At 39.5% G+C, this 25,981-nt stretch overlaps 1 protein-coding gene across 1 annotated transcript; it reads right to left on the minus strand.

Annotated features, from left to right (window-relative positions):
* Positions 1-7,288: 7,288 nt before the first annotated feature.
* On the minus strand, positions 7,289-10,267 carry LOC136881812 (cuticle protein 2). The gene is made up of 2 exons (XM_067154248.2): positions 10,154-10,267; positions 7,289-7,773 (listed from the first exon to the last, which is right to left on the minus strand). Exons 1-2 carry the CDS (start codon positions 10,163-10,165, stop codon positions 7,330-7,332), a joined length of 456 nt encoding a protein of 151 aa, XP_067010349.1. The 5' UTR covers positions 10,166-10,267; the 3' UTR covers positions 7,289-7,329.
* Positions 10,268-25,981: the final 15,714 nt, after the last annotated feature.

The raw sequence follows: 25,981 nt of genomic DNA on the forward strand, positions 1-25,981 counted from the left end.
CTTCTAACCGAATGAGGCGTCAGTCAAGAGTGTCCTCATTCCTGTTTAACATTACATTGCTAGCACACAATTCCATGTTGTAGAAAGTAGCCTGGTATCTGAGAGACACTTTTTCGTTTCTGAGGAAATTATGCTCTCCCAAGCTTGGAATAAGGATTTGCGTTCGTTTCAGGTTATTTTGAAGAGATGAATATGAATTACTGAATCTAATTTATTGATTTATAATCAATTGACGATGAACATTAGGCATTAGAGTGGTAAGCTAAAACGTCTCTGTGATATAACCGAGCAGTATAGTTCTACAGCCGTCCTATTGCTAGCCCAAATGTCTTTGTATTTGTGTGGTTTTCATCCCTTTCAGTAAATAAATACAGTACGCCAATTAGGATTTTTATTTAACATATTTCGGCGCATTGTTTGCCCGTATTTCCGCTGTCATTCTTCCCAACCTCTTCAATTTTCCCGAAGATAGAAGATAGCATTGTAACATCAAAGACTAGTTCCCGGCGTTCTTTAACAGTCTTAGCAAGTTTTGCAACACCTTTCACGCCAGGTAAATGCTTGACGATATTTTGTACCTTAGTTTGACAATTTTCGGGAGGATTAGATTTACACCACTAAAGAACTTAATTTCGTCCTAAGAAATTATCACGGCCTTTCCTCCTGTTTCATCGCTATTTTCTGCGTCATGTTTAGTGTCTATACTTTCTCTTCTGGCTTTTTGAACGTCCTATAACCAAATTGGTGAAGCGTAGCCTTCGCCAGATTGGAAGTATGAGGGCGAGCATTATCATGAAGCAGGATGTCTCCGTCCTATAGCATTCCATGGAGTTTTGACTTTATGGTGCGTCGCAGTTTCTGCAAAGGGTCTATAGCATTGTGCATTGATTGTGGTTCGACGCTCGAGGAAGGCGACAAGCTGAGAGCTCCTGCAGTCAAGGAAGGAGGTCATCATGTCATTACCGGGACTTGTGTGAACAGTTCTGGATATATTTGGCGGGGGCGAAGGGAATTGCAATGTTTCTATTGTTGGCTTTGCCGTTTGCTCTCGGGCTCGAAATGTTGGTACCACGTTTCGTCCCCCGTGGCGATAGGGAGAGTAACGCATCATCTTCCACGTGGTACTGCTGCAGGTGACTCAGACATGACGCCATTTTGTCAATCTCTTGTCCCTCCATCAGTTGTTCCGGAACCCACTGCGCGTAAATTTTGCGGAAATAGATGTGATATTTTATAATGCATGCACGGAGCCATGGTTAATTCTGACCTGAACACGAACTTCTTCGTCCGTGATTCGTCGGTTTTACCGGAGAAGGTCCTATCAAATCAGGAATAATGGCTCGATTCGCCTGTCGTGGGCGTGCATCGTCTTGCAGTGATTTACCCCCTTCTCGGAATCTCCTATGCCAATCGTGCACACTCGTCACGAACACTGTGTTCGCCATACACAGCAGACATTCAACGATGAGTTTCGCGAGCTCCAGTACCTTCATCCGCGAGAAAACGAACCACACATTTCTGCACTTCTCATTTCTACAGCTGGACGGACGCACTAGACCAGTTCGCGGACCAGCAAAGCCATAATCCAACAAATGCGTGCCCTTGTGAGTTGACACTGTCCAGTTCTAACAAAGCGATGGCAGTATCGATACGTAACAACAGTTTTGCCACCTTTCGGGTTTAAATGTATGTAATGGCTGGTGTACGGTTTTAATTTGACTTCCCCTTATATAATATATTTTAAGAGATGCCGTGGTGCCGAAGCATCTTTATGTCGTGGGGGTTCCTGTAATACGAATTTTCAACAGATTTTACATCCACAGGTAAGGTAAGGGTTGTTCTGCCCGAAGGCAGGTCCGAACCTCCGCAGAGGTGTTCCTGAGCCGGAGTTTACGTGCGGTAGGGTGGCCAGTTCCTTTCCGCTCCTCCATTCCCTTACCCCCCACCAACAGCGCGTGGCAACCCATTCAACTCCTGACCACGCCCAATGTTGCTTAACGTCGGAGATCTCACGCGATCCGGTCTTTCAACACGGCTACGGCCGTTGGCTTTACATCCACAAATGCTGCTAAAATCATTGTAATATTTACCCTTCCTATACTGAAATTAATGACTACCTAACCGATGCAGTAAAGATACTTCCCCTTCACTCTTAAGGACGTTGCTCGATTCCGTTTCAAGAAGTCAATTCCTTTACTTGCTTTTGATACACTAGTTAGTTTAAATTAGACACTTCAACACTTAGGAGCTATTCAGCATTATAAGCAGTGATATACTTAGATAGAAGACCATGTTGGCACTAAATACACACTATATGAAACACAGTAGTGGTCCAAATTAGAAAGTTATTAATCTCCATTGATTTCCTTTAAGACAAATGATATCAGAACTCACCTGATAAAAGTGATTTTGATAGTTTAAGATCCAACCCGAAAATTAAAGACCCGCTTCTATACTAGTGATAGTATGGTTCTTAGGAAACCCGTATCTTAACCACATCCCCCAATAAACTCATGATCTTTTGAACCAAATGACCTTTGATTATAGCTTGTTCATTGAAAAGGGTCATTATTATCACGTACTAATTATTGGCTAAAACTGCCTGTAGGCAGAGATAGGGGTGTTAAAATCCTTGCGAAACCAGTTTCCTGTGTACTACTACGAAGGGATTTAATTTTAATGTAACTCTCAGTTTTAGTATTGATGTATTAAATGCCAGGAGATCACAAGGATTGGCGAAGACCAGCATTATTGCTGCTCGCTTGATTTCACCCAGGGTAGACGTGGAGGGCAAAAAAAAAAAAAAAAGTCTAACTTCGGTCAACTCCCAGTCCTTAGGTATTAAGGGTGGATGTGCTCTCATAAAGTAGTTTAACTGCTGATTATGGTCATCCTCTTAATCAACACGAATAGGCTTCGCTTCTGCTCTCGTCTGTTACAAACCACAGACATTATGAGTAATAATGGAATCAGTGAAACACACTGATGCTCCAGAATATGGGCGACCTGTGCTAGCGCTACATTTTAACCAGGCCTACAGGATTTGAAGGACATTGCAAGATTAATTAATCGATTTATTTATTTATTTATTTATTTATTTATTTATTTATTTATTTATTTATTTATTTGTTTGTTTGTTGTTTGTTTGTTTGTTTGTTTGTTTGTTTGTTTGTTTGTTTGTTTGTTTATTTATTTATTTATTTATTTATTTATTTATTTATTTATTTATTTATTTATTTATTTATTTATTTATTTATTTATTTATTTATTTATTTATTTGTTTGTTTGTTTGTTTGTTTGTTTGTTTGTTTGTTTGTTTGTTTGTTTGTTTGTTTGTTTGTTTGTTTGTTTGTTTGTTTGTTTGTTTGTTTGTTTGTTTGTTTGTTTGTTTGTTTAATTATTAATTAATTAATTAATTAATTTATTTATTTTGAGTGAGTGAGGTACATTTGTGTCGAAGATAGGGCTTGCGACAAACTCTTCACTTAACGACTTTCAACTATAACACTGGATTGGAGAACAAACACTAATGAAAGTATGCAAGTAAGACATAAAAATTCTAGAAAAACTAAGTACTAGGTACAGATACCAGATAAATACAATCAAAAGCTAATTCATAAAATAGCATCCAAATAATTGTATCAAAGTGGTCAAGTTAAATACTTCTATAATAACATAAGGCACGATAATACACTGGAGAATGTCTTTACGCAAGTGAATGTCTATTTTTGAACTGTTGTTTAGATAAACTGTAAGTAGGCCTACTGGAAAGAAGAATTATGAGAAAAATCTTAGGACCAATGAAAATAGCAGAACGATGGGAAATAAGAAGTAATAAGGAATATACCAGAACATAGGAAATATAACAGGAACAATAACAAAATGGAGATTGCAATTGTTGGATATATCTATAGTATGGACGATAACAGATATTAAAGTACCTTTGGGAGAAAAATCAACAAAGAGCTGTATACAAGAGGTCAAGAAATATTTGGAAAGAAATGTAATAATTGAAAACGAAACTATAGAAATCAGTGATTATAAAAAAAATTAAAAATGGAATGATTCCGACGAAGAATGAAAAATAAACCCGATCTAAAATGATATGATGAGAGAAGAATAAAGCACAGTGCAATAATGAAGGCATACTGGAAAGAACGGAAGACGAAACAAGAAGAAACAATGAATTGAATTTGACACGCGGTTTATAGCGGGCCTCCTCGTAAAGAAGTATAATAATATTCTTATAATTAATAGCAGGAAAAGTAAACTACATTTATGTGTTTAATATATATTGAATATCAAACAATGTACTGTAGTTTAAAGAATTAGGATCAGATTAGAAATAAGATAGGCAATAAGAGTGGTGATAGTAATAATAATAAAATGAGGAAGACAAATAATAATTATGACTAAAGGGCATAACAGATGGTAATAAACCTATTCAGACAACATAAACACACAGACTTGCACAATTCAGGTTTGTGTGCCCAGGATAAACTTTCTAGAGGCAGATTTGAATGTACACTGACTGACAGAGCAAATGCAACACCAAGAAGGAGTGGTTCGAAAGGGATGAAAGTTGGGGAAAAAACAGAGACGGCACGGACGATTAAATGATGTTTATTTCAAACCGATATGCAGGTTACACAATGCGCACGGCATCGACTCAGTAGGATGTAGGACCACCGCGAGCGGCGATGCACGCAGAAACACGTCGAGGTACGGAGTCAATAAGAGTGCGGATGGTGTCCTGAGGGATGGTTCTCCATTCTCTGTCAACCATTTGCCTCAGTTGGTCGTCCGTACGAGGCTGGGGCAGAGTTTGCAAACGGCGTCCAATGAGATCCCACACGTGTTCGATTGGTGAGAGATCCGGAGAGTACGCTGGCCACGGAAGCATCTGTACACCTCGTAGAGCCTGTTGGGAGATGCGAGCAGTGTGTGGGCGGGCATTATCCTGCTGAAACAGAGCATTGGGCAGCCCCTGAAGGTACGGGAGTGCCACCGGCCGCAGCACCTGCTGCACGTAGCGGTGGGCATTTAACGTGCCTTGAATACGCACTAGAGGTGACGTGGAATCATACGCAATAGCACCCCAAACTATGATGCCGCGTTGTCTAGCGGTAGGGCGCTCCACAGTTACTGCCGGATTTGACCTTTCTCCACGCCGACGCCACACTCGTCTGCGGTGACTATCACTGACAGAACAGAAGCGTGACTCATCGGAGAACACGACGTTCCGCCATTCCCTCATCCAAGTCGCTCTAGCCCGGCACCATGGCAGGCGTGCACGTCTATGCTGTGGAGTCAATGGTAGTCTTCTGAGCGGACGCCGGGAGTGCAGGCCTCCTTCAACCAATCGACGGGAAATTGTTCTGGTCGATATTGGAACAGCCAGGGTGTCTTGCACATGCTGAAGAATGGCGGTTGACGTGGCGTGCGGGGCTGCCACCGCTTGGCGGCTGATGCGCCGATCCTCGCGTGCTGACGTCACTCGGGCTGCGCCTGGACCCCTCGCACGTGCCACATGTCCCTGCGCCAACCATCTTCGCCACAGGCGCTGCACCGTGGACACATCCCTATGGGTATCGGCTGCGATTTGACGAAGCGACCAACCTGCCCTTCTCAGCCCGATCACCATACCCCTCGTAAAGTCGTCTGTCTGCTGGAAATGCCTCCGTTGACGGCGGCCTGGCATTCTTAGCTATACACGTGTCCTGTGGCACACGACAACACGTTCTACAATGACTGTCGGCTGAGAAATCACGGTACGAAGTGGGCCATTCGCCAACGCCGTGTCCCATTTATCGTTCGCTACGTGCGCAGCACAGCGGCGCATTTCACATCATGAGCATACCTCAGTGACGTCAGTCTACCCTGCAATTGGCATAAAGTTCTGACCACTCCTTCTTGGTGTTGCATTTGCTCTGTCAGTCAGTGTATGACAGGAATTCACGTATGGAAAATTCTAAATTCCCGTGGAGGGAATTATATATTTTTCACCATTAGAGCATGTCAAAAACATACCAGATGTAAGGCTTTTCAGGCGTTTGCTCTATTAACCAGCGTTTCGTCTTAGGTCTGACACTAGACTCATCAGAGTGGGATGTGTCAGACCCTACCCACTGACGCTGGGTGTATGCAGGTGAGCTTATCAGAAGCCCATATGTGAGTCTAGTGTCAGACCTAAGACGAAACGCTGGTTAATAGAGCAAACGCCTGAAAAGCCTTACATCTGATAGGAATTCACGTGCCGAATATTCATTTGGAGTGTGTTCCAAAGTATCGATGCTGCAACTTGGGAACCAGAAGCGATACAAATTTTATGGAAATACGAACTATAGGAGATGCTCAGAATCTATGTTTAATTATGTTTTAATATCCTATAGACATGATACTGTGTAGGATTTTGGTCTTACACCGTGTCACAAAAAGAAGGTGAAATTCTTTACGTTTCGCAGAGTCGAGGACAGTCGAGATTTCTTCTGAGGACGCAGAGCACAGTTCTCTGTGAAACGTAATGAATTTCACCTTATTTTCTGGACACGGCATAAGCACAAAACCTTATACAGTCTCATGTCCATAAGTACGGGCTGTGAAAGCATCAATGGCAACATTTTAATACCCTATCAGTTGTGATTGTGATGCTGGACGGCAGAAAGTTCAGAGTAACTCCAGACATCACCTACGAATGTTTCCTTGTGGCTAGAAATAACTTCTGCTGGTGACAGACGAACCATTCAAATATATTTGAAATCCAGATTTCTTCTTGAGTTCTACCTGAGTAAACATACCTAATTACTTTAGTTTACGAGTTCATGATGTGATGATAGCTAGAAATGATTTATGGAAGGAATAAGAATTTTTCCTTTTAAGATATCTAATTCATTCCATATTAATTTGATCTCATCACTCATCATTCCTGTCTTATTATTAATTTAATTTTTATATCATCAAATTAGTGTAAAGTAATACAATGTAATATATATTTCAGTGTCTGGTTAGGTGGAAGAGAAGGCCTGAGGGCCTTAATCTTGCCAGGTAAAATAAAACATTACGAATCTAAACTATGGCCTTGATTTTGATCTCTTAAAAACGAACCATATTATCGTCATCGTTGTCGGTATGTGAATGTTCAGAGTACGTGGGATTGCTAGACACTAAGAATAACGTCTTATTCTTAAAAAGAACGAGAAAAAACATAATTTGTTTTTATAAACGGAGTTTATTGAAATAATTTAATCAACTTGGATACATTTTTCAGGATTGAAGGAAGTTGGTGAATTTGAGCAGGATTTCGAGGTTACGGGGGAAGGTTGGTGCCACTTATCCCAGGTAAGCAGCAGTCTTGGCGTTCACGTGAGCGACGGCGTCAGCAACTCTGGCGGCCTGTACGGCGGGAGTGTCTACAGGAGTTCCGGCAGGGGTGAGGGCAAGACCAGCGGGTCCACCTACACTGAGGGTAGATGCTGGGTGAGCAGCAGCGGGTACCAGAGCGGGGGTGGCGAGACCAGCGTAGCCGAGGTGGGCGCCGTATGCGACGGGGGCGGCAATAGCAGGAGCAGCGATGGCGGCGGGAGCAGCCAGAACACCACGAGCGGCGATTACTCCTGGAGCAGCAAGACCAGCGTAGCCGAGGGGAGCACCGTATGCAATACCGGCAGGAGCGCCGAGAAGTCCACGAGCTGCAATCACTCCTGGTGCGGCAACAGCTGCAGGACCGGCCAAATAACCAGCCTGGCTAACGGCGACTACGGCGCAAAGAACGATCTGAAAACAGATAAAACAATTCTATATTATAATATTTAAATAAGGCTTACATAGCAGTCTTCTTAATCCACGTGTATCAATATAGTGAATTGCAAGTGACAGATCTGCTGAGATCATTCCGTAAATCAGTTTTAGGTCTTTCGAAATTACTAAGAATTTGAACTTGTAGGTATCTGTCGTGTCTGCTAATAAATATTTCTACAGCTAAGTGGAATGAAGTTTTAGATATTTCTCAAAAATTATGTTTGGGTCAAGTGCTTTTCAAATAACGATATGTACTGTGTGATTTAATTTTTTCTTTTGCTATTTGCTTTACGTCGCACCGACAAAGGCCGGTCTTATGGTGACGATGGGAGTAGAAAGGCCTAGGAATGGGAAGGAAGCGGCCATGGCCTTAATTAAGGTACATACCCAGCCTTTGCTTGGTGTGAAAATGGAAAACCACGGAAAAACATCTTCAGGGCTGCCGACAGTGGGGTTCGAACTCACTATCTCTTGGATGCAAGCTCACAGCTGCACGCCACTAACCGCACGGCCAACTCGCCCGGTAATTTAAAATTTGGGGGATATTTTATATTGTGCATGTATGACTAACATCGCTTGGTACTCTGAAAATTTTCATGGTTCAAAGCCTGCAAGAAACTTTTACAACGAGAAGAAGTTTGCGTGAGTAGCCAGTGATGTTTTTCCATGGATTTACGAACGTGGAACCAAGTTAGCATTACTTTTGAGCTTATTATTTTGGCCTTTCTATCTCTGTTGTTTGTCTCTAACACTAGTGCAAATTTAGTTTCCACTTCTGTCGCACATATGTGGATTTTGACCTATTTTTACGGATGGATGACCCTCTAACTGCAATGGTTAGTTTGAACAACATTGTCGGCGTCCCATAAAATGTTTTCTCCTAATTTTACAGTTTTACACGAAAAGATAGTGGAAATGTACCTTAATCATTGCCACGTCACGTCTTTCCTAGTTTAAGCCCTTTCCCCAAACATCGCGCCATAGATCCTGTTCGTATCAGTGCGACGTAGAAAAAAAAGTGTAGTACTCTGTTTACATGTGGTGGTTGTAAGGCAGATGTTTGAATATAGAAATAATTTCTTAGGAGACAAATTAGGATTCCTCCTACTATGAAAGATTTAAAATTAAGCTATTTATTCAATTGCTCCAAAAGTTGAAAATCTATGGAACATGGAAATGTTTTACATTGCAAGTCGTAGATAGCTCTATTAAACTAAAACAAAAAACCGGTTAGAAATCACTTCCGGCCCAAGTGCAGTTCCGGAAAGACAGCCTAAAAATCGCTTGTTTCCTTACTCGTTTTTAAATTCAAATCCCAGCCAAATTAACTTATTTAAATAATTATTTCTGTAATGTGTTGTTCCTTGGTTCAATACTCTCAAGCGGTTTTTGATTTTTGATAAATATCCACACCGGACGTAGTTATAAGAGCCTAGGGGAAACTCTGCATTGACTCACATTAGCGCTCATAGCGCTGCTTAAGTGGAACAGTACATTGATTTACGTTAGAGTAGTGGTAGATAAAAGCAAACTGCTAAAATAATCGACCGGATAATGATAAAAAAAGGATCGTAACTTTTAGGAATACATAAAGAATCTATTCTCATACTTTAACCTAAAATTCGTACGTCATATCTCTAGGATGTTTTAAACATTGAGTTGTTTGCCTCAATTTGTGTTCAAATGATGAGCTAAATTCCCCTGTTCGCCAGGGAATTCAGTCCACGTATTTTTCTGTGTGTATGGCTACTGAGCAGAACATGGAGCAAAACAATCAACTGGGTTAACGTTTCACGTATAATAAGACTGTTTGTTTAAACAGATGAAGTCAGTCAGACCACTGGTCATGTTGTTATATCATTCCACCACAGAACCTACAAGACTTTTTATGATTTGGACTTGTTTGCTTATGTATCAGCTATGACGGTATGGGTCTTATTCACAGTGTATACTGATTAGTTACTGTTATACAGATATTTTAATGTTTAAGCATATTATTCTTCCTAGATATTTCCAAATTTATAGGGTTCGAAAATTAATGTGGATCTGCCTCATTAATACGACCAAATGTCCTTTCTGACTTTAATTCTATGATGGACATTTTAAATATTACAGGCTTCTGGTGTGTTGTGGTCGATAGAGGAAAGTGTAGTAGACAAACACAAGAATTATAACCCCGAGGCTGAGAAATGAAACATATGCAGTTAAAATCATAGGCCTGATTAGATTTCCAAGCCAGGATCATTTGAACCGAAGGATAATGTACTGACTTTACACCTAAATATCTAGACTAAGATTTGATTGACTGCATTCTAGATCCGTAGATAATTTGCTAATATTTGCATATCTAACTCACCAGGAGCTGCATGGTTGTTGAGAGGTGTTCACGTGTTTCTCTGGGATACAGTGTACTGATACCAATAAGAACGTGTCTTATATACTAGCAGGTTCGCTACAGACAACCTTGCTCAGGGTCAACATACATGGACCACTGTTCCTTCCCACTACTGACCTCTGACTACTTTCTCTTATGCGCAGCCTTCTTGAGTGATATGCAGGATGTAATCGGCCCCATAATTTGCGTCGAGTTACGTTAACTGACCATTTTGTGCTGTCACAGGAGCCTTTGTTTTAATCAAACTTTAGCGGCTGTGATTCAGAGATCAGGATTCTGTGAAGGAGAACACGTTCTTCGGTTTTGAAACAGGAAGTATGTTATCTGGTGACGAAAATTGGGTTTAATTGGTAGAAACTTCAAATTTATCTTTGTGGAATGTCTTTAATTCCTCGATATTTAATTAGTTTATCAATTATTTAATCAATGGGATCATTCCAATATGAATGTAATTTATACAGTTTTACTAATTAATTACTCAATTCTTATCTTTAGTTATTAATATGTTGTTCGGAAGTTTTCTAAAGAAATGTAAAGATTAATAAGGAGGAGCTGATGGAGTACTTTTTATCAACGCATTATTATACAAACAAAAACTTAGGTAGCGGATAAGATAGTTATTGACAGGACTAGTTGGTCGTGCGGTTAGGGGCGCGCAGCTGTGAGCTTGCATCAGGGAGATAGTGGGTTCGTGCCCCACTGTCGACAGCACTGACTATGGTTTTACGTGGTTTCCCGTTTTCACGCCAGACTGTACCTTAAATAAGACCACGGCCGCTTCCTTCCCACTCCTAGGCCTTTCATATCCCATCGTCGCCAGAAGACCTCTCTGTGTCGGTGCAACGCAAAGCAAATAGTAAGGAAGGCAGTTATTTTAAAGTAATTGTATAGTTTTATTATTAACTTAATCATGCACGAAATAATGTCGGCCATGATAGTTGAGGCCACAAGTATATATGGTATGACACGGCGGTTAGTTGATTAGAAAACATTTTCAGCATCAGAATATTGGTGGGCGGGGTATAGGAGTGATTGTGGTATATAATTTATAATCACTAAATTGCGTGTCAAGAGCATGGATTAAATTCCAAACCTCTCCGCGGTGCTTATACTGTATGAGGATATATATGGCGCTGTTAGTAGTGATTCGTCTGTTGGATGGGGACGTAAAGCCTTGGGCGAACCCCTTGGTGCAAATCTACAGAACTAGGCAATATGCCGGCACCGGGTTTCACCCTCTCCCTACTATCAATCTGTATATCAGGTCATTCATTTCTTCTCATTAACTCCTCTGATGAGGTTGACGAATGATTTTTATCACTTGCAAGGGCATCCGGTAGTCAGAAATCACTACGAAGTTTAATCTCACGTCATGCATGACCCCGTTCAGAAGCAGGACATGCATACAATTTTGAGCTATGGAGGATTCCTGCTGAAGGAATTATCTCTAATGTAATTTTATATTGAGGTTTGAAATTGAATGCAAGATCTAAAGTAAGACAAGATTTTAAATTAAAAAAGGAATTCTAATTGTGAATTGGCTCAAATTCAAAAGCTCGTTCTGTTTGCCCGATTATTGTTATATAATGCAGAAACTATTACCTATTATACCTTGCTCTTTTCTGTCTTCTTAACGTGACACTCCGGAGATAGAAATTTTTACCTAATGCATGGATTTTCACGAAACTTTGTGAGAATGACACCTACATAAATGTAGAGATATCACGAACATTTCTTTCATATACAATTAATAGTTTTTCGAATATAATTCTTTTGAAATTTTCAGATCCACGTTCTTCATAAAATTTAATTAATATGTTCATGTAAATTCGTAATTAGGTAGATAATACTTCTTTTAAAAGCACTACGTACTAATTTTTCTGTATATAATTTATATAAGGAGATATATCGTACTAATTGTAGTGTAATATTTACGTTCTGAAATTTTGGACTTAAAAATCCCTACTATTTGAAACAATTCTGCAATCAAAACTTCCATACGCAGGTTTCTTAACATAGCAGTGATGCATATACCATACAAATTTTGTTAGATTTGGCAGAATATTACGAGGGAGAAATTGGGTTTAATTGTAAAATTACAACTGGCAAGCAAAGTATTTGTGAGCTCGCATCCGGGAGATAGTGGGTTCGAATCTCACTGTCGGCAGCCCTGAAGATGGTTTTCTGTGGTTTCCCATTTTCACACCAGGCAAATGCTGGGGCTGTACCTTTATTAAGGCCACGGCCGCTTCCTTCCCATTCCTAGGCCTTTCCTGTACCATCGTCGCCATAATACCTATCTGTGTCCGAGCGACGTTAAGCAAATAGCAAAAAAGAGCGTTATTACACAAATAAATTGTTTGAATTCAGCGGAATAACCTCATGACAATAAAAAAAAGATAAACAATTCTTTCAATTGCAGACATTAAAAAATTTCACGAAAATGTCCAAAATATTGATTTTTATCTCCAGAGTGTCACCTTAAATGCCCATTATTTATGTCCCGTAAAATGCCTTGACATTCTACAGAATTTAGATATTTAATTGACTGCTTCTAATTCTTAATTCTTTCTTGATGGCAAATTCAAAATTCTGATATATTAAACTATTTCTTAATCTTGTATTTCTTCTTGTTTTATAGTTTTAATTCACTTTATATGCCACACCACCTGTTTTCAAATTATTGCGGCTGTAACACTTGAAGTTACATAATCAGTTTTGTTGATGGAACCTACACAACGTAGCATATCTGAATCATGAATTAAACATTGATATAAACGCCTATAGTGATTAACTTTCGTGGAAATACGAGCATCAATTGAATTATAAAAATATACTCGTCTTTGACGGTGGTTCCTTTCATTGCGTAGTATTTGTAACATTTCTTTATGAATGGTATAATGTTAAACTATATTTCATATTAAATATTTCATTGATTTCGTTACCCTCCTCAGGGAGATTGGCACATATTTATGTGATAATTATATTTTCTTGGGAAAATTAGGATCTGAAATGGTTTTAAATCGCCCAAACTACCTAAATGCGTAAGGCGTATAATCTCTGGATTTAAGACATCTTTGACAAACTGTAAATTTTTCTTATTTTCTACCTTACAAATACTTATCAACAAAACGAAGACAAACATAAATTTTGTCCCATTTGTATGAATCTTTCTCCATCTCCTCCTAAAATATAATGTTTTTGCTACCAGATGTTGTCCCATAAAGGATGATCAAAAGGACCAAAACTTCATCACTTATAGTTCAGTTATAAGGGGATTTCTAGTCAAATCATGACTGAAATGACAGACTCCATGGCTAAATGGTTAGCGTGCTGGCCTTTGTTCACAGTATCGCAGATTGGATTTTAACCATCATTCGTTAATTTTTCTGGCACAGGGGATGGGTGCATGTGCCGTCTTCATCATCATCATCATTATCATCATCATCATCAACACGTCACCTACGGGAGTCAAATCGAAAGACCGGCACTGGCGAGCCGAACATATCCCCGGACACTCCCGGCACTATAAGCAATACGCCATTTCATTTCATCGAATTTTCAATTTTAAGCTTACAATCTCCTAAAACATCCCCTTTAAAATCCCATTATCAGCTTTTCTCTGATGCCATTTTAAATCTCCAAATCCCAGATATATAGCAAGCCCACGCGTTGTTATTCACGTTGTCATACAATACGACTGGAATAATATATTTATCTTGTACTATGCCTACGCTGTGCGTAAAAGGAGAAGGAAATCTGAGGGAGTAACTTACATTCGGAAGCAGTTTTAAAGCAAGTATATCCTTAAAATTTTCAATACCGAGCTCGATAGTTGCAGTCGCTTAAGTGCGACCAGTATCCAGTACTCGGGAGATGGTAGGTTCAAATTCCACTGTTGGCAGCCCTGAAGATAGTTTTCCGTAGTTTACCATTTTCACACCAGGCTGTACCTTAATTAATGCCACGACCACTTCCTTCCCACTCCTAGCCGTTTCTTATCCCATTGTCGCCAGATGACCAATCTGTGTCAGTGCGACATAAAGCAAATTGTAAAAAAAAAACTTTCAATTGCGTTTTTCTACTTAAAATATTATCAGCTCATTGCCATGTACAGAATACTCCTTGCAACAAACTTCCTAGCATATTCACCTGAAAATTCCAGATAATGTTTCAATATGTACGGGAATTGAAAGTAGGTCTGCATTTTATTATCAGTCGTATATTTTCTTCATATTTTTGCTCCTAAAACAGCAACAAACTAGACTTTTCCAGAATGAAAAACTTTTAGTGATACTTTTTCTCCCTAGTGCTGAAACGGTAGACCTCGATTACCTTCCAGATCTGTATTGGCTACTTGTGACACAAGAAATATAAATCCATTATGCACCGCCGTGAGACATCTGGCGGTATAAATGCAGAAAATTAAATACTGTTGTTATTGAGACAGCAAAGTCAAAATATAGGTTAAGCTTCAACATGAGTGAGCAAAATCAAAGTACATCACATGAACAACTTAGAACTTCTACACGAAAACGACGGTTTCGAACATTCATATCGATCTATATTACTATCGATGCAATTCAGATTTTATTTCCACTCAGTTGGCAGTATTACCGGAACCGTTGTGGCTCCCTCCTTACTTTTCACCCCCATAAAATGAAGTGTCACTGACAGTTTCGCGGATAGTACCTGACTGCAAAATCCAGAGTTATTATTACGTATTTGATTATTTTTTACAAGTTTTCCATATCAAAACCCAAAAATAATTAACCTTGTGGCGCAAGGAGCACTTTCTTCGCAAAAAATTAACAAATAAACTATAAAATTTGTGTGATGATCTATCTTATAAATATATGCTTGCGTATAAAATTTGTTTGTGATAAGTGGTGAATTGTATAGTTTCCAAAGTTCAGTCTTAACTCCCCTAAAATTTTGAATATTATTTCATTAAAACAAGGTTACAGCAAATGATATTGTATGAATGAGTAACAATGAGAATGTGGTGAGCTCACCGTGGAGATCAAGCTTGTTCTACAAGAAATAGGTGATATTTTGGACGGACATATGGTTACTATTGTCCATTTTCAAACCAATTGTGCTGTATGGGAGTAAAAACTGTGTGACTCAGGATATCTTGGAAGTAATAGACATGGAGTTTGCGTGAGTGATCGTTGGTACAAACAGAAGAGAAAAATGCTAGGAATATTCTAGAAATGAGCAGATAAACGGTAATCGAGTTACCCCCTGTGGGTGGGGAACGAAGGCGAATAAAATATCCACGATATCCCGTGTCAGTTGCAAGAGGTGACCAAAAGGGGCGACGAAGGGTGGGTTAAATTAGAACCATGAAACTACTTGCTATTAGTACCATTACGTTAGGAACACCACGGGTCTGAGCCCTGCCTGTGCTTACTACCATCGTGTGCATTCCACCGCGGTGAGGAAGCGGACACAAGGTTGCATAGACTAGCGTGTAGCGAGATAAGGTGCCGAGCGCAGCCCTCAAATGGATTGGTTCCACTGTGTTCTGAACAGGTCTGCGTTACTTACGAGTAGCACTATTCTATGAGGAACACCATGGGTCTAAGTTGCCCGTGATTAGTACCTCTATGTGAGGAACACCGCGGGGTTGTGCATTGTACATTTTCCATAATTAGAACCGCAGAACCATGAATAATGTGGATGTGGTTTTTCACGTCATCAAAGTCGCTCTTCTGTTATTCAGGATCATGCGTATCACGCACTTGTTCAATATTGACATCAGTTACGGCTGCAGATGGACATCCGAATTATTCCTCAAACTTCACGTTCGTGCGACCCCTTTTAAACTTTTTAAACCACTGGTAAACACTCCTGGTACACTCTAATGGCACCACAAGAAAAGGATTACGGAACGCTGTTCCTCCTTAGTGCAAACAGAGAGTGGCGCTACAGCGCAAGCTGTACTGATCTGATAACGCTGAAACCTACCACAGACATAGACAACAATGCAATCTAACAGCTGGACAGCATACAATGCATAGAGCCAACCTAAGGACAATTAGAGAAAAATTGCAGATACCTATTGACTTGCCTACGTATGTTCTTGTTGTTCAGGTACTCTTTGTTCTTGAACAACCTGCAGCTGTTGCTGAAAGATTGTACAATAAACAATAACTGGAATTTTTATATTCATTTATAAATAATGTATTAGAAACCTTTGCGCGTTATTCGTAGCCCAATGCTATAGTCGTAGACATCAGTTTGGATGTAACGACGACGTGTGTGTCGTCGTACATCGGATAAACGGGACAGAACGTGAAGTTTTCTGTGGTAAGTATCGACTTTCTCATTGTTAAAGCAGGTGATGTTATCAAACCTTATCACAGCCGCTACATGCAGCACATCTTGCAAGTTGTGCTCCATCCCGTATTAAAAGTAGCAGCTTCTGGCGTACTGATCATGCAGGAAAGGAACTTGTAAAATTTGCAGATTGCAATATTGATAACATAGGAGAGTGAGAGTTGATGAATATTCGTTCAGTTTGAGAGAAAGGAAAACAGGGATAATATTTTTTCTGCCATTCCTTTATTCTCTTTAGCTCTCTTAATAAAACACATTTCACATACATTTCATTATCGGACATCCCGGCTGAGTAGCTCAGGCGGAAGAGGGCTGGCCTTCTGAACCGAACTTGGCAGATACAATAATGGTTCAGTTCGGTGGTATTAGAAGGTGTTCAGTTACATCCGCCTCGTGCCGGTAGATTTACTGGCACGTAAAGTAAATCACGCGGAACGGCATTCCGGAACCTCGGCGTCTCCGAATTTCGTAAAAGGAACTTTTGGGACGTAAAACCAATAACAAAGCACACATACTTGTATTTATCTGTTAAATATCACAGTAAGACCAAAAATAGTATAAACCAGTCTCGTTTGGAACAGTAGGTGTCAATCATATGGCTATCAGATTGAAAAATTACAAAAATTGATTTTAAAATACTTACAATTTAAAAACTGGTTAGTATCGAGGTATGGTACCTTATAGTGATACCCTTTCAAATTTCGGAGAGGAGAGTTTATAAATTTTTGGACGGAAGGATGTTGTAATAATTATTTTTAAAATGTTTAAACTATGCTAGTAATAATCCTAAATTACTGTCTCTTAAATATCCATACACCCCTCTTCAATCCCATAAATATTATAATATCCTCAAATGAGAAAGCCAGGACGTGTGCCCACGATAACTCGCCGGTGAACTGACACTATATTATCTTCAACAGTGCCGTTCAAATAAAGAAGGCCTTGAATTCAATCTTCTAATGCGCGAATTTCTAACAGAACTCCATCGCCCAATGTTATGAAGTCATAAAAATAGGGGACATTGTAAGAAATTCTATAATAGTATGCTTGTGCGTGAATTATTTCATTTGTTTTGTCATTTTAATTTGTCGTGTGTTTTTACATCATATTATTATAAGGCTCTGTAGATTTTAGAAAAATACTTCGATATTTTATATTAATGTTACAGAAGATTAGGTTGGATAAAATTGTAGAATATAGTTTAGACGTAAACACCGCCATGTTAACTGTAGTTTACATACTGTAGTTCCCGCTGCAACTAGGTCACTAAGACCCGTCGTGTTCAATAAATAAATAAATAAATAAATAAATAAATAAATAAATAAATAAATAAATAAAGGACATTATTGTTCATTATCGGAACAGTGTAGTCTCAGATGTTATGATTTATTATTATTATTATTATTATTATTATTATTATTATTGTCATACTTATTATTTTTCATATTTTAAGTAGAATACTTTGAACGTTTTCCCTTCATGAGAAATTATTATACTACTTAGCTGTCTATAAGGGGTACCAATATATTGCAATGCCTACTCCGCCTTTAAATTCTCGTCGACTTACAGGGAGAAGTGATTACTTTCCCCACTTAATTGATGTCCCCTTGTCTCATATTAATTCCATGAAAATTTAAGGTAATAATCCATTAAAATAAGGGGCTTTGCGGTTTTCTAGTTGACGTAAAGTAAATGTATGGCCAAGTTTGAACTTTACTGAATGAGAAGAAAGTAGTGAAGGTTGAGGGTAATAGTTATATAAGCACTCGTATATTTTTATATATTTACAAATTTATTCGAATAATTTAATTAATTTGAATACATTTTATAGAAATGAAGGCATTGGGTGGGTGTGAGTAGGATTTGAGAAGTTACGGTCGGAAAGTTGGTATCACTTATCCCAGGTAAGCAGCAGTCTTGGCGTTCACGTGAGCGACGGCGTCGGCAACTCTGGCGGCCTGTACGGCGGGTGTGTCTACAGGAGTTCCGGCAGGGGTGAGGGCAAGACCAGCGGGTCCACCTACACTGAGGGTAGATGCGGGGTGAGCAGCAGCGGGTACCAGAGCGGGGGCGGCAAGACCAGCGTAGCCGAGGTGAGCGCCGTATGCGACGGGAGCGGCAATAGCAGGAGCAGCAATGGCGGCGGGAGCAGCCACAACACCACGAGCAGCGATTACTCCTGGAGCAGCAAGACCAGCGTAGCCGAGGGGAGCGCCGTATGCAATACCAGCAGGAGCGCCGGGAAGTCCACGAGCTGCAATCACTCCTGGAGCGGCAAGAGCTGCAGGACCGGCCAAATAACCAGCCTGGCTAATGGCGACTACGGCGCAAAGAACGATCTGAAAATGGAGAAAATACTTCTAAATAATATATATTTAAATATGAGCTGGATAAATGTCTTTTTAATCCAGGGTTATGCACATCATTAGTTGAGAATGACAGGTGATCTATTAAGTCCGTTCGTTCTGGAGATAAGCTATACGTCGTTTGAACACGCTGAGAATTTGAATTCGAGTTGTAGACATCTGGGGTAACCACTAATAATCATTCTACAGCTAAAAGTAATCTTAATGTTGAAATGTTGAAAGCAAATTTCGAAAATCACTTCTGCCCTATATGCAGTTCAGAAAAGCAGCCCGGAATTGCTGGAAGTGGTTTTCCGTGGTTTCCCACTTCTCCTCCAGGCAAATGCCGGGATGGTACCTAACTTAAGGCCACGGCCGCTTCCTTCCCTCTTCCTTGTCTATCCCTTCCAATCTTCCCCATCTCCCGCAAGGCCACTGTTCAGCATAGCAGGTGAGGCCGCCTGGTCATTCTCCCCAGTTGTATCCCCCGACCAAGAGTCTGAAGCTCCAGGACACTGCCCTTGAGGCGGTAGAGGTGGGATCCCTCGCTGAGTCCGAGGGAAAAACCGAACCTGGAGGGTAAACAGATGATGATGATGATGATGATTGTAATTCTGCACTTGTGATCCACTGGTTACGTCTCAAAACTCACGAGTCTCAGAAATCACGAGCTAAAACTGGTAACAAAGAGTATCAAAACTCACGACTACAAACTGGTCGCTAAATTAAGGCATCCTGATGTGTCTCAAAATTCAAGACTATGGAGAGCAGGTGCTTGTGGTAAATGCAGGAAGGATGAGGTGCGCGGTCACTCACGCTTCTCTTACGACAGGCAGAGGATACTGAGGATGTTACTCTGCCACCCCAACCCACAGGGGAAAAATTATGGTTGGTGAATGAAAGAGACCGAGATGTATTACTATTATCATTAAAATAATTGTCTGTTGTCTTAAAGCTATATCATAATAACGTGTAACCGCCGGAGAGGTCTGGTGCAGGTCTTTGACCCGTATAGGTGACCTGGACGTCTGGAAAGATAAGACCCTACCTAAGATGAAGTCTAATGCTGTAGACAGCACGAACACCCAGTTCCCGAGCCACAGAATTAACTAATGAAAGTTAAAATCTCCGACCCGACCGCAAATCGAATCCAGGGCCCTCTGGACACCTTGTACCAAAGGCCAGCATGCTAACCATTTATGTATGCAGCCGGACGATATAAAATTAAAGTATGTGCATTTTCCGCGGCTAGTTAAAAGAAACTGTCAGTTGGTAGTGTTGAGGCTTACTGTAGTTCCGTAATGCGGCGAGAAGGCGGCATTTACTTGAATAAGGAATTTTATTAAGAGATATTAAAGATCAAGACAGTTAAATCACTCATTTAGTTTCAACACTTGGAGTTTCATTGGGAAAAAGGCTTATTTCTATTTTTCTTAAGAGTTCATCCATTCACTTATTCCATTCGGTTACTAAAAATGTTTTCATTCCTCCCCTGAAGGGGGGAGGCGGGCCTCTTAGGCAGTGACGCTGTCACCCATGCCAGGAGATTTATTACCGTGAAGGAGATGTGCGGAGAAGGTGTCAGGGTTGGCGGTCGTGGCCTATACTAGGAAGTGTCCCGGCATTCGCCTTAGTGCAGGGGAATGCAAAACCACGGAACACCATTCTCAGGACAGCAGACGGTGGGGACCAACCCCTCTCCGTCTCCCGAATACAGAGGCGTAGAGCAGCGGTAGAGCCGTAGCCACCCCTTCTCTGCTCGGTTGGTCGGTCGGAGTGCAAAGCTGTCGGACCAGCCGAAACCCAATCTGCAACTGCAAACGACCGCCCTTAGTCGAATATCAACCCGACACACTTAAACCGAAACAATTATTAATGACGCATCCGATTATTCTGCGCGATTTAAGTGATGAGATTTTAAACTCATTCGATTATTTAAATAATCGGATGGAAGTTAATCAGTTATTAAAAGTGCCCCATTATCCCACCATTAATAGGGTGGACCTTTATCCATTCAGAGAAGAACTGGTCCTGTTCGTGAGTTTTAAGACGACGCGGATCATCTACTTGTATTTTCTTCACGTATGTCTTAATTTGTTCTTAATATAACTTTTAAGTTACCTTTTCTGAAATATTCAACTATTTATTGGTAATAATTGCTTTTTCGTTATAGTTAGAGCATACTTTGTATGCCACACCCCGTGTTTCTGGGTGGTTTGTCATATAAAAAACCAAACCCCATGGCACTACAGCCCTTGAAGGGCCTTGACCTACCAAGCGACCGCTGCTCAGCCCGAAGGCCTGCAGATTACGAGGTGTCGTGTGGTCAGCACGACGAATCCTGTCGGCCGTTATTCTTGGCTTTCTAGACCGGGCCCGCTATCTCACCGTCAGATAGCTCCTCAATTCTAATCACGTAGGCTGAGTGGACCTCGAACTAGCCCTCAGGTCCAGGTAAAACTCCCTGACCTGGCCGAGAATCGAACCCGGGGCTTCCGGGTAAGAGGCAAGCATGCTACCCCTACACCACGGGGCCGGTTCGGCGGTAACCCTTAAAATCACATATTCAGTGTTGATGTAAATGGAGCAGAACGAACAGTGCAATAAAATCTTAACTCTCGCATACACGACGGAGCATATCTGGATCATCAACTAAACATTCATTCAAACTCCTATGGAGATCATTTTTTGTGCTGATGCACCCGACAGTTGAGCTGCAAATATTTACTCGTTACCTTCGACGGTTATACAGTGCGACATCACATGATGAATGGTATAATCTTACGATATTTTATATATTTCGTTATATGTCTTTCCTTATCATTTTTCATTTAAAAGAGGAAGAATAGAAATTTTGCTTCCACCTGTTCTCAATTAAACGTGTATCCTAAGGGCAGCTCTGTTACATTGGAATTCGGATTAAAAATTGCGTGTTAATTAAAACAAAGCTATAACTAGTAATATTAAATGCATGTATAACAAAGCTAATGTACTGGGCTCGCCGTTGTGATTAGCGACATTCTGTAAAAAAGAGGTGAGCTCTTGGACGAAAATGTTGCTTTTCCGGTCGGTTTTCTGGCCAGGTGTGTGGAATCAGGATATTTTATCTACGACTTGGGATGATTGTTGGTACAAACAGGAGGGGAAAATTTCAGAATATTCTTGAAAGGAGTAGATGAAGGATAACCTGGAACTGAATTCGATGGAGAATATAAACAGTCTTCGACGGTGGAGACATGGGAGTTAAACGGAGGAGGATAAGTTACCTGGGAGAGTAGTGGAGTCAGCCATGGACGGTGATAGAAGCAGAGGGAGGCCAAGGCAACTATGATTTAAGGACACAAGTATCCGAGCTAAACAATGCTTCAGAAATCGTGGACGTGCATAGTCAATTCACAGACGCTTGCAGACTGATCGCTGAAAGACGTAGCCTATTGCAATATTCTGTGATAAAGTTTTATGTTTGTAGGTAATGCTGTAATATTCTATCAACATTTTTAATGTATATGGATCTCTTCCTTTCTTCAAATTACCTCAGGTATTTTGGGGATGCTGGTGGCACCGTTTGTCATTCTTGTTTTGCCATTATACATCTTGGTGACAAGGTAGCTTACAAGCCAGTACATAATTCAAACCAAAAATTAAGTTTCCAGAAGAAAACTACAGTTTAATTTCATCGATTACAAATTTAATAACATTCAAGCATTTACAATAGTGAAATTACCAGCGTAGCAGTGGGCTCATCAGCTGGATTGCCACACATTTCTATGAGTGTGGATGCTAGTGCCTTCTACGTGTCCCTGAATAGGCGTTATAAGAGAATGAGAAGTGATGTAGTTCCCCCGGTTGTTTTCTTACTGAACCTTAAGTTCTATTACGTTGCAATCTGTCAAGTCTACTGAAATTATTACACTACCTTACCATATCAGCAACACAGTTACACGAGTCGTCAGACTGAATGGCTGCATAAAAATTGGTGGTACTCGTAATATTCATACCTTAGTAACTTTCATATTTTCAAAGTCAAGGATGAGACCAAGGCAAGTTAATAAAAGTAACACTGTCTCTCCAGAAATGGCATATTATCTGACACACAACCCGATTTAACTAAGATTCTGATTTATATTACCATTAGGTAAACGCTTCAATTTATTTATTTATTTATTTATTTATTTATTTATTTATTTATATATTTTCGCAAAGATCCCATGAGCTAATACTCAAAAGTTCATTAAGAAGGTGGCACACTTACAATACTAAAGACAAGTTAAATTATTGATCATCCAGAGCTGGTAACAATTCATAACAGCTTAAATCTAAAATGAAACATTTTCAAGATACACTGGTGTGTTTAAAAGTGTATATAAACAGAACCATTTAGCTCGAAATAAAACATGATAAGTTCATTTAAAGAGACTAAATCCGAGAGCATTTAATTTTGTCCATAAATGTTTCTTAATACTTTATGAAGTTATTGAAATTCTGAAAACTTTCATAGAACCTGGAATGGAATTGAATGCTATTTTAGCCCTATACAATACACCATTAGTTCCATAATTCACTGTATTAATTCCAGGGACATGTAAGTTTCCAGATCTGCGTGTTGGAGAATCATGAATGCATGAATTACTGATGTATCTGAGTTTTATTTTTGCCCGAGATACACTAAATTTAATTTTGAAGACAAGTGTTACTAAAGAGTATGCAAGAGATAACCTAACCGGAGGAATGCCAATTGATGAGGGCATTAAGAATGGACAAATATAAAGGGCTCTGAGTACTTCATTTTGAATAATTTGAAGTTCTGCTAGTTGAACTTGAGTGCAGCAACTCTGTACACCATTCGTGTTGTGTATATGACTGTAGTTAAAGCATAGTAAACACTCTTCAAGGACAGAAGGTACATATTCGCTATTATTTTGCAGCCTGCATTGGGCAAAATTCATACAAATACAGCTGCTCTCTTATTTACAATAGACTAAAATTTTCACCACGCACATGTAAAATATTGTTAGGTTTTATTATAAATTTTAAAAATTCTAATGCAGCTAGTTTACCTGCAATGCATTTTCTGAAAATACAAAAAAATAATTTTGAGTCACGCATGCTTCTATTTACGTACATCTTTTTTTCACAAAATTACAACTGTACATGTACTAAACTTTTAGACTGGATATTATGTAAGATATGTAATCTACCAAACACAAATTTTTTTAAAATGACCTATTCTTTAGAGAAATGTACTTTTATGTGCCTAATTTATTTCTCATATAGCTAGTACTAGCGTAAATAATGGAAATAGCTTCAATTTAAATAATATAACATTTTCTTCATGACCTTGAGTGTGTTTTTAAGAGTCCATATAGAAGAAGTAATATTTTTATATCAAATCCTTACTGATAAAAGTGCACCTGAATGTCTAAAATTTTACGTATTTTCAAAAATCCATTGCAGGTCAATTAATTGAATTAGGATTTCTAAAACTTATAATATCAATTAAGAATATTTTACGTGTTTGTGGTGAAAATTTCTTAAGTCGATTGTGAGGAGGACCCCAGCTGTAATACTTTGTATTTTTCCCAAAGCCGGTTGCATTATGATAGCAAATGCGTACCCTCTGTCCTTAAGTTAGAATCAGTATGTAACTTACTACGTTATAAAAATTGAATCAACCTGTAACTTTCTTAACACAATAATGAAATAATATCTATGTAGGAGTTCCTGAATAGTATGGAGAAAGGTTCAAGATGAAAATAAATCCAAAACAAAATCAAAGGACTGCATTCAAACGAAGTCAGGTAACGCAGGTGACGTAGATTGATATTGATACTTCAATAGTAGAAAAACTTCTGAAAATTGGTAACTAATTCTGGCAGAAGACAAGGAACACACAACACGTTGACAAGCACAAGGAAGAAATGCCTTCAATAAAGAAAGTAATTTGCTGACTGGATCACTGATATAAGAATTGGAGGTATGATTATGAAGAGCATATATGGATGATAATAATCTAGGAAAAAAGAGAATAGAAGCTTTTGAAATATGATGTTACAAAAGGATATTGAAGGTGAGATGGTTGGATCAATTCACGAATGAAGAGATACTGAATCGAATTGGGAAGAGGAAATAGATTTGGCTAAATTTTACCAGAAAAAGAGATACAATGATAGGACACATCTTAAGACTTCCAGGACTTGTTCTGTTGGTTTTTGAGGGAAGTGTACGAGGTAAGAACGCTAGGGGTAGACCAAGGTAAGAATATGACAAGCAGATTAGGACAGATGTATGATGTACCAGTTACTATCTGCGCACTTTTTAGCGATAGATTTACACCCTGGTGCTGAATCGATCGACTTCGGTTATCTTCGAGATTCGTATTGGCAACTTTTGAAACACAAACTAAGAATCGCTTATGATCGCTGTGCGACATCTGGCGTACACTTTAAGTACTCGTACTGTTGTTGTTTACACAGCAAAGCCAAACTGTAGAATTCATGCTAGGAACAAGATTCGCATCGGGAAATATTATATAGTATTATATATTGTGTGTATGACACAGTTGTTGGCGTTAAGATAATAAAGGTTTAGAGAATTCATATCGATCGATCATATTATCGATTCAATTGAGATTTCATTTCCATTCCGTTGGCAGTATTTACCGGAACCGGCAGTGCTTCCTTCTTACTCCTCACCGAGTACAAAAATCTATCACTAAAAAGTGCGCGTACAGTACATAGAAATGAAAAGGTTAGCACAGGACAGGGTGGCATGGAGTACTGCGTAAAACTAGTCTATGGACTGATGGCTCAAACAAAAACATCAATTAACCTCATACGTTCATTCACACGGTATACATTATACATACCTAGCTCCATGACTGCTTGCTTGTTACTTACTTACTTACTTACTTACTTACTTATTTACTTATTTACTTATTTACTTACATAAAATCATATAGAAAATTAAATTATATGGAATTTTGTCGCTGACTGCATTACGTTCTCCTAAAGAGTGCACCGCCCGTGGGAGGGAGCGATAGAATAACACCCAAAGTATCCCCTGCCTGTCGTAAGAAGCGACTAAATGGACTCCAGGGGCT

The sequence above is a fragment of the Anabrus simplex genome, chromosome 10, assembly GCF_040414725.1.
Source record: "Anabrus simplex isolate iqAnaSimp1 chromosome 10, ASM4041472v1, whole genome shotgun sequence".
In the NCBI taxonomy this organism is placed as follows: Eukaryota; Metazoa; Arthropoda; class Insecta; order Orthoptera; family Tettigoniidae; genus Anabrus; species Anabrus simplex.